General features: G+C 39.8%; 1 protein-coding gene across 2 annotated transcripts; it reads left to right on the plus strand.

The window, feature by feature from the left end:
- Window positions 1-660: 660 nt before the first annotated feature.
- slc30a5 (solute carrier family 30 member 5) lies at window positions 661-10,354 on the plus strand. Of its 2 annotated transcripts, XM_049738397.1 has the most exons (16): window positions 663-1,144; window positions 1,259-1,381; window positions 1,812-1,878; window positions 2,010-2,095; window positions 2,187-2,274; window positions 2,505-2,592; window positions 2,791-2,867; window positions 2,953-3,123; window positions 3,517-3,805; window positions 7,077-7,285; window positions 7,635-7,792; window positions 7,898-8,027; window positions 8,620-8,854; window positions 8,921-9,147; window positions 9,823-9,951; window positions 10,094-10,354. In XM_049738397.1, the coding sequence occupies exons 1-16, from the start codon at window positions 1,074-1,076 to the stop codon at window positions 10,262-10,264; spliced, it is 2,319 nt and encodes a 772-aa protein (XP_049594354.1). In that variant the 5' UTR covers window positions 663-1,073; the 3' UTR covers window positions 10,265-10,354. The 2 variants fall into 2 exon arrangements, with proteins under 2 accessions (XP_049594353.1, XP_049594354.1); XM_049738396.2 differs by having other exon boundaries at window positions 661-1,144; window positions 8,620-9,147.
- Window positions 10,355-10,440: the final 86 nt, after the last annotated feature.

A 10,440-nucleotide genomic window follows, 5' to 3' on the forward strand; every position in this document is an offset into this window, starting at 1 on the left:
TCTAAATTCAAAAAATTCTCGACCCGAAAATTTTTAAATCGATGTTAGCGTTAGCCACACACACAAATATACCACGAGGAAAAAAAAATGTCACGAAATGCCTACTAGAAAACCGATTACTATTCCATATACAGTGATCCCTCGCTACTTCGCGTTTCATTTATCGAGGCTTCACTCCATCGCAGATTTTTTTCCCCCAAAATTAAAAAAAAACATTTAAAAGTCAAAATAAAACTTCTAAATTGAGGAAACATGTGTCTAACCTTTAGGACAATGTAGTATTGCTCCAAATGTCCGTTTACATTCCTTTAGAAGTTTAGAAGTTAGCGAGATCGCAAATAAGCATCTTTCCGCACTCGTTAGCCTCCCCAGTACTTCTTGTTGGTGACCGTACTTCGCGGATTTCACTTATCGCGGGTGGTTTTTTGAACCAATTATCCGCGATAAACGAGGGATTGCCGTATTATATTTTATTTGCTGTTAAAATAGAGACAAGCGTGTCATTTTTCTTTACATAACTAAAAAATACATCCAAATGTTGACGCAACGTTTTTAATTTCGGTAATTTGGATGAATGATTTTTGTTCCCATGTTTTGCGTCGAAAAGACGCAACAGCTCATTCCACGAGTTAAAATGATCGAGTTCACCGACAGCGCAGCAATGACTCTCTCGAAGCTTTTCATGACGTAGGGTTGTTATCGTGTCCGGAAATGGCTTTAGGACAATTTGGAAGGATTTCTTTGCTGTTCATTTTGGAACAAACGCCATCAGTCTCCCTTTAAACTGCTACAGTTTAAGTATACACTTTTCAGAGACGTGTTACGACGTCGAAGGGCGAAAAGAACCGGGTTCATTGTTATACGAGCTGGGTAGCTAGCTCATAACTACCCTAGGCAGAAAGCTGCCTTTTCTGTTTAGTTTGCCAATGAGAATGTTTATAAACGGCAGTTATAATTGTTTTATAAATACTGTCGCTGTACTTCATTGCTAAATGAGCGACCATTTAAATTCACTTCATAGATAGCAGTAATGCTATAAGAATACGAAGTAAATCAAAAGCCTGTTGGCTGAAATGGACGAGAAATACAGCAACAACGTCCTTTCCGGAGGACAACTTGGGATGGTTGAAGTTCCCAATTCCAGGTAAAATATGTCTTTCTGGTAACAAATGTTATTTTCCTTCAAGTTTCGTTGTGCAACCATTTTAAGTACTCCCGTACGTGCTTATATTAGTTTGCATGCTCTTTTCATCTGCAGGTTAACCAGGTACATAGTTTTGCTGATCATCTCAAAGATTTTGAAGGCCTTGGGAATATTCGAATCATATGACATTCTAAAGGTTGTTCACATTGTTCAGTTCATCTTCACATTAAAGCTAGGGTGAGTATTCCTAAATGTATTAGTAAGTGATGCTTTATTCATTTAAAATGCTATTTGCTTTCTTTCTCAATCACTTCAAAGGTCAGTTAAGACATTTCAACAATTAGGCTGAATTAAACAACAACAAAACTAAATTACAATTCAAATTAGAAAACATCTGTTAAGAATCTGTTCAATATTTACAATTACAAAGTCTTATAAATTTGGTCAATTTCAAGAGTGGCCAAGATATGCACCCAGTGATTTTCAATTTAAACGCCACAATAGCCTATTCGAAAGCAACTAGACAAAAAACATATTACAACAGAAACCTCATGATTGGAACAAATCAATTAAATCTGTACATGTGTGATGGAGTCACTATATGACAGTAGAAATGTCTTCAATCTTGTCAATAAAAATGAATATGACATTATTTCATTATTCTCAGGTCTGCTGTTATTTTACTTGTCTTTCAAAAGCCTTTATCCTCTGGAAAAGTCATCTCCAAAAGACAGGTACAGTATATTGATTTTTCTTCTTTTTCATTGGTGTGCCAATCCATCATATTAAGTGAGGGGGAAAACAGTGTGTGTCCTCAAATGGTCATGGTATTGTAATGACCCCATTTTCTTTTACTTCTTTTTAGTGGATAAAGCTAGTAAAGCACAGTGTTTTCAGCTGTATTATATCCCTACTGGGCTTTTTTGGGCTCACTCTCTGTGGACCCCTGAGGTAAATACACTTGTCACCCTCTGTATAAGACCATACAATTTGATGGTTTAAATGCAATAATCATTGTGAGTGTTTTTTGTGTCTTTGACAGAACATTACTGCTCTTCGAGCACAGTGATGTGGTGGTGATTGCTCTCCTTGGTGTCTTCTTCACCAATTCAGGAGGCGGGCCATCAAAGGTAAACGGTCGTCATTTACAAAATGAGCAGCAGTAATTGTTGTTGTGTCATCTTTGTACAATTTGACCCGAAGTCAAACTTTAGGCTTTTTCTTTTGAGTTCTGTAGCATATAGCACAGAAAAGGAGCACATTATCCATCCTGCTCTGTTGGAAATCAGCAAAGTGATGCTACTTTTATCCTAAACTGCTAACATACTGATGACTAAATTTCTACCCATCTGTCTTCCAGACCAGAGGCGCTGCTCTCTTCATCATCGCAGTGATCTGCCTACTCCTCTTCGACAATGATGATCTTATGGCAAAAATGGCGGAGCATCGTATCCTTAATAATTATAATATGGTCGTTTTTTTTAATGTCACATTTCTCTGTTTCCTTCTTCTTCTTCTTCTTCTTCTTCTTCTTCTTCTTCTTCTTCTTCTTCCGTGTAACGTCAGAGGTCCAACTTGGTGTCGTGGAGCCACGGCAGCATCTCTGTTTCCTGATTGTGAGCCTTAACTTTTCTTGCACTAATTAGCTGAGGGACATCATGACAGTGCGTTAACTCACTTTTTGTACACCACCATTGCGTTTTTGGGGGTTGCTGATCACAAAGTAAGCATAGTAGGCCTTCAGTTACAAAATAATGCTTCCATATTGCAAATTAACCACCACATTATCCTGTTCTTGTCTTTATCAGGGTGGTGTTGTGCTGCTAGTGGTCTCCCTGGGCTTGAAGGTTGGCTTTCACACAGCCTCCAGGAAACTTTCAGTGGAAGTAGGTGGAGCAAAGCGCCTTTATGCCTTGGACAACCTGGTGTCAGCTGTGGTACTGCTGCCCTGGGTCATAGTGTTGTCAGCCACCACAGAAGTAAGTGCAATATAATAAGTAGATGCATACACTTTTTTTTTGTTTTGTTTTAGCCCCGAGACACTCTCACGTAGATCAATTTAAATTGGGCACAGAGAACAATTCACAGCAGTGACTATGCTCTTGGTATATTTCATCATATCAAGTGAAATAATGCACTCATCTCCCCCAAGGCTTTTACTTGCAAAATGAACCTACAAAACCATTCAGATAAGTGAAAAGTGACTTTGGTGAAAGTAAAAGTACAGTACAGTAAGACTAAGAAAGTACAGACTCCAAAAGTACCAAATATTTTTGACTGATTTCCTCCACACATGATATTATTTGAAGGTTGTTAAATGTCAAAGATGGGAAGTTTTTCTACAAAGAGGCTTTTGCACTGTTTCCCTGCAGAGTAAGGTTGAGTCATGGTCTGCTCTTATCCTGCCTTTTGCCATGATCATCTTCTCTGTGATGATCCTTGAGTTTTATGTGGAGGCCATCTGCAATGCAAAGATGGAAGTGCAGCGGTGCGCCCGATATGGCGCCATCGCTCTCTTCTCCAGCGCCCTGCTGCTCGCCAACTTCTGGACTCACCCGCTGACCGACCAGTTGCGCTCTATGAGTAAACCACCACAGCAGGGCAGCACGGAGCACGTGCTCTCTGGAGGGGTGCTCGTCAGTGCCATTTTCTTCATTATGTGTAAGTATCATACACGTTTAAATTAATAAAAATAGAATTGGGAATAAAACATCTATTTATTTTTACAACACTGCCAATGTGACTGAGCAGTGCCTTTGGTGGGGAAAAAAGTACCGTAATTGCCGGACTATAAGCCGCACCGGATTATAAGCCGCACCAGCTAAAATTCAGGGATATTTCTTTTTTTTTCTTACATAAGCCGCACCGGACTATAAGCCGCACTTGCACACGAGTTTTTTACAAAGCAAGACAGTACATAGAAAGCCTTTTTAACGTTTTAATAACATACTTGAACATGTCTTTCTAAACATTGCCTGTGACGCAGCAGTAGTACCGCAGCAACGCGGAAGTGTGCACGCGAGTTATTAGCAAAGAAAGACTGGACACAGAAAGTTTTTTTTAAAGCTTTAATAACATACCTTAACATTTCTTTCCAAACACTGCCTGTGACGCGGCAGTAATACCACAACAACACGGAATTAACACAGCAAAGTCACTGAGACGCGGCGGTAATGGCGGCGGTTACACAGCAGCAAAACGGTAGCACAGCACGAACAGGGCTGGTTAAAAAAAACATACCAGTAAAAGTACAAAAAGAGCCGTCTTCATCTTCCTCCTGTGCACTGAAACCAAGTCTTCCTCCTTAGTGTCCGATTGGAATAGCGTTAGATATCCTTCGCCTCACACTTTCTCAGTCTCTCTTTCGTCGTCGGTTTTATGCATTTCTTCGAGTGTGAAGAGGTTCTGTTCATGCTAATCTTATTCATGCACGAAGCGCTACATTATATTAAACTAGCGAGCGACACGTATAGCTTAAAAGCGGCATCATATTCATTTATTTTATCCCCCATAATGACGGTTTGTGTATAAAAGCTTCCTGTCTTTGTGTGAATGTGGGTGAGTGCGTGATGCGCGAGACGATCACGTCTTCTTCGGCGCATTATCTCTTCTTCGTCTGTCTCGCTCTTGCTTCCTGCTAGAGCGCCCCCTGGAGAGCGGAGGCCGTAAAAATCCATAAGTACGCTCCAGAGTAGACACAAGATAATGTCATCAACATCGACTGCCTTTGGCTTAAAAGCTGCATCATATGCATTTATTTTGTCCCCCATGATGACGGTTTGTGTATAAAGGCTTCCTTTCAGTAATGTCCGTCTTGATCGCGTGATGCGCGAAATGTAAACAAAAACTAGCACGTCTTCTTCGGCGCATTATCTCTTCTTCGCCTGTCTCGCTCTTGCTTCCGGCTAGAGCGCCCCCTGGAGACCGGAGGCCGTAAAAATCCATAAGTACGCTCCAGAGTAGACACAAGATAATGTCATCAACATCGACTGCCTTTGGCTTAAAAGCGGCATCATATGCATTTCTTTTGTCCCCCATGATGACGGTTTGTTTATAAAGGCTTCCTTTCAGTAATGTCCGTCTTGATCGCGTGATGCGCGAAATGTAAACAAAAACTAGCACGTCTTCTTCGGCGCATTGTCTCTTCTTCGCCTGTCTCGCTCTTGCTTCTTGCTAGAGCGCCTCCTGGAGGCCGGAGGCCGTAAAAATCCATAAGTACGCCGCGCCGCCGTTTAAGGTTCAAAATAACCTTCTGAATAAAATCCATTAAAAGTTCACATTCATTACAACCTGTTTTTGGTGAGCAAAATGTCAGAAGAATTGAATTTAAATGCTGATTGATTGGGTGTTAATACAATGCAGATTACTTCACTGGTTTCTTTTATATCAAACAAGTTGTTATCAAACAACTTGTTTGATTTAAAAGAAACCAGTGAAGTGATTAAAAAAAGGAAAAACAAGATGAACTTAGTACAATTACAATGCAGATTGTCCAAACAGCGCCACTGCTTTGTGTAATCTCTGAGTGATATGGCAGAGTAAGAGAAAGGGTTTAGAGCACAGGTGTCAAACTCAAGGCCCGGGGGCCAGATACGGCCCACCACATCATTCTATGTGGCCCGCGAAGACAAATTGTGCATCAAATTCGTGTGTCATTACTAGAATTGCAAATTGTCTTCACTTTTAATAATAGCTTTTTTTAAAAATATTTGACCAGTTTTTACTCGTCTGATTTGAAAACGAGTTATTTGTCAGTTTGTTTTGTAGCTTTTACTGTAGTGTTAAGAGTAAAAGTGATCAAGTCATCACAAAGCGTAGCGTGTGGCACTGTTGCGCTATTTTCGGGAATGTCTGCTGTACGCGCACTTGCTCCTTTTTTTTCTGCTCCTCTTATTTATTTATTTATCGTTGTGTTATTTATTCATTATTTATTCAGCACGCTTTTGTTATACTTGTTTACTTGTTTACTTGTTTGTCTGTTGTGAGCCATGTCTTGTCACCGTGGGATAGGGGGGAACGAAATTTCGGTTTCTTTGTGTGTCTTTGGCATGTGGAGAAATTGACAATAAAGCTGACTTTGACTTTGAAAAAAAAAAAAAAAAAAAAAAAAATCACGAAAAAAATCTTATATAAGCCGCACCTGACTATAAGCCGCAGGGTCCAAAATTTTGGAAAAAAGTCGCGGCTTATAGTCCGGCAATTACGGTAAACTCTAATTTATTTTGAAAATAAGTGAAACAAATCAACGATTGGGTATTATTTATCTATATAAAAAAGCATAATTCAGTAATTTAAATGCCTATTTTAATTTACTAAAAACAAAATCTAAAAGTTTTAGTCCAAGTTTTCCTTGAAATTTGAATTACATTTTTTTAATGGAGTCATTGTTTTTAAAGGAGATGGGTTTTTTTTTTGTCCCAGAATTTAGGAATTCCTTCTTGATAAAATGACTTTCTTGTAAATACAGTACAAAGTATAACAACACAATGACTTTCCACTTGTTCCTCTTGTTCAAATCGCACTGTTTTGTGGAACCTCTTTATCTGATTCACATGCCAAGTATGGCTTTTGCTACCATGACAACCGGTGGTGGAGTTAGGACATGAGAAGAAGCGGGCCTACTCAGTGTTTCCAACAAAGCGACTTTGTTGCTATATTTAGCAACTTTTCCAACCTCATGAGTGACTTCTTGAAAATCAAAAAAAGTGATGAATGTGGGGACTTTTTGTGGTCTTATTGGAGATTTCGGGAGAGTGAGCAGGAGACGTTCACTGCTTTCTGTTCGGACTGCAGAAGTTACGTGCAGGAAAACCCTAATAGTAAACCCCTTTGGTTTAATGTAAAAAAGTAAGAAAGTGCTAGAATGTAAATTTTACGTTTGCGGATGGCATAAAGCATTCCTTTTTGTTAACAGTTGCTCTCTTCTCTCCAGCATCAAGTATCCTCTCATCACCATCAAAGAAAGGTCAAAAGGGCACCCTGGTGGGTTACTCACCTGAAGGGACTCCTTTGTACAACTTTATGGGTGATGCCTTGCAACACACTTCGCAGTCCCTGCCGCGCTTCATTAAAGATTCCTTGAAGCAAATCTTGGAGGAGTACGACTCCAGACAGATCTTCTACTTCCTGTGTCTTAATCTGGTATGTGCAATGCACTGGTATTGCTTCATGGGCCTTTAGATATTTTTGGTCTACTGCGTTATAATAAAATACAAATTAACAAACTTTTCATAAAACATTTTAAATTAAGCTTCCCAGAATTGGAACAAAACTGAAAAGTTTAATTATTTTATTGTCTTATTTATTTATTTATTTATTTATTTTAACACGCAAAAGGATAATGTCGATTTAAAATGGGAAATTGTAGTTTTGTTAAGAAAATCTGGTGTTTCATTTAAAGGCTCAAGATCAACTGTCACTGTTTTCACCGTTAGTCCATGTTAATTTCACCTCACAGCCTCTGCTGTCAAACGCCGTTTATGTGTTCCAGGCTTTCACCTTTGTTGAGCTCTTTTATGGTGTTTGGACTAACAGCCTGGGGCTGATCTCGGATGGCTTCCACATGTTGTTTGACTGCTCAGCTTTAGTCCTCGGGTTGTTTGCCGCCCTGATGACCCGATGGAAAGCCACCAGGATCTTCTCCTATGGGTAAAATTGAGGAGGAATGTGAAGACGCTTCACCAGGAGATATTGTAACGATAAACTTATAAACTCGGTTGTGTGATTACAATAAATATCTGGTGCTCTTCCCAGGTATGCCCGTGTTGAAATTCTTTCTGGGTTCATCAATGGATTGTTCCTGATGGTCATCGCTTTCTTTGTCTTCGTGGAGTCAGTCACCCGTTTAGTAGACCCACCCAACATAGATACGGACATGCTGACTGTGGGTGAAGTTCTTTTTTCTATTTCCTGTAAAAGCTTTTTCCTCATATATTTGTATATCCATGTCTTATTAACAATGTACGCACAAATCTGCACCAAAGCATCTTCACTTTCAAGTAGGTTTTTTTTCCGGCCATTAATAGCTGCCAGAATGCTTTTGTACAAATGTGTGAGTGTGCAGGGGAGTTGTCCAGTTTCTCCACTGTGTAAACATAAACCATGTCAAGAACATCAGGCCTGCCTAGACGCGGAGTCTGCAAATGTCAAACAAAATGTTAGTGTTACAGAGAAATGGGCATGCCATCCTAGAGGCTAATAGCTTGGCCTTTTATGGACATCGTTTTTGTAACATCACCTTCATTTGCCAAATGAATGTGAATTTAGTCATCTCTTCTTGGAGACAGCTCAATTTGAGGTGTTCCTATGTTTATTCTCATTCAATTCAACAGCCAATCAACATTCAGTCTAAATGTTTGTTTTTTTATCAATGACTGCAAAATAATTTAACGATTTAGGAACAGCATTGTTGTTGGTGCGTAACGATATTGGTATAATGATCAGCTTATCTTCCCTCTACTTGGTGTCTCCTATAGCCGGTGTCTGTTGGCGGCTTATTGGTCAACCTGGTAGGAATTTGCGCTTTCAGCCATGCTCATTCCCACGGTGGCAAAAGTTGCTCGGGGCATGATCACGGCCATTCACACCACGGCCACTCCCATGGTGACCACAGCCACGGAGGTCATGGCCACTCTCATGGCGGCCACGGACACGGAGGACACGGGCATTCCCACAGCTCAGGTGGCGGAGGCATGAATGCCAACATGAGAGGTGTGCTTGCTCGGCCGTCTTCATATTTTGGAAGGCCAGATGTAAACCCTCTGTCTTGTTTCACAGGTGTTTTCCTTCACGTCCTAGCTGATACGTTGGGCAGCGTTGGCGTAATCATTTCCACCATCCTCATTCGCCAGTTTGGCTGGTTGATCGCCGATCCCATTTGCTCTCTCTTCATCGCTACACTCATCTTCCTCAGTGTCATCCCTCTGCTTAAGGATTCTTGCGAGGTACTTCTGCTGAGAATTCCCCCAGAGCATGAGAAGGAACTGAACAATGCTCTGCACAAGGTGAGAAGACCATCACGGGAATCTAGTGAAACCTTGTCTAATGTGATTTTCCACAACCACCTACCAAGTAAAGAGGACCACCTAAAAACGTTATTTATTTATTTATTTATTTTTTTACTTCCTTTTTTAGGTGTTTAAATTTATTCAAACACCTAAACCAATTAAAACACACTTTAAAGTATTTATTAGCTTCGGTTCTCGCTCATTCTTTTGCGCAATTCTTCAAACAGGAGGCCTAGTGTGCATGTTTCAACCTCTTTTACTCCCATTTGAAATTCACCATAAAACTGTTACAGAATTAAAGAAAATTAAACATCCTATTTTTGAGCACCACTATATTCAGCCAAATCTTATAACCAAGTGTGTTAATACTAACCTATAATGTTAAATGGCAACTAAATTTGCAAACTGTTATACATGTATGTAAAAAAGGAATTTGAATATCTGCCGTATAAAAAGAGTATGAACTGTTAACTACGATATAGCATGGGTTCTCTCTATAGTAGTAATATTATGAATCAATGTCTCAGCCTTTTGGGGAAGAATCTCTTGACAGTGTTGCGGCTACAGCTTTAGACAACGTTGAGTATTGTCTACTATGTCTGAAGTCACGGACAGATGAAGTTGTGTGCTTCCGCCAGCTGATCCTCTTTACTTTCTTGGTTCTGTTTCCAGATTGAGAAGATTGAAGGGGTCTTGTCATACAGAGACCCTCATTTCTGGAGACATTCAGCCAACATGATTGCAGGGACCATCCACCTCCAGATAATGTCCGATGTGGTGGAGCAGCGCATTATACAGCAGGTCAATGCCAAATGCAACTTTTTTTTTGTTGATTTTTATGTGTCCCAACAACCCAACTATTTGTTGATTGGAGAGTAATTATGAAGTTAGGAATTACAATGACAGATTGCTGTAATTGGTCTGATTGTGTTCTGTCTTGCAGGTGACAGCCATTTTGAAAGATGCAGGAGTGAATAATCTGTCAGTGCAGGTGGAGAAGGACGCATATTTCCAGCACATGTCTGGGCTCAGCACCGGATTTCAGGATATTTTAGCTATGACACAACAAATGGAATCCATGAAACATCTGAACGATGGGACTTGTATCATGTAATGTCCATCTAACAATTAAAATTATATTCATTCCAATGTTTTTTCAATGAAAATGTACAGTGTGTGTTTTGAATAAATCAGAATATAGTCATTTTTATTTGTTTTTATCTGTACCTGAGCCTTTCAGGTTTTTTTTTTGACAACTTTCAGCCTTATTCTTAAATGTGTATGGTTCTA

Source organism: Syngnathus scovelli, chromosome 13, assembly GCF_024217435.2.
Source record: "Syngnathus scovelli strain Florida chromosome 13, RoL_Ssco_1.2, whole genome shotgun sequence".
In the NCBI taxonomy this organism is placed as follows: Eukaryota; Metazoa; Chordata; class Actinopteri; order Syngnathiformes; family Syngnathidae; genus Syngnathus; species Syngnathus scovelli.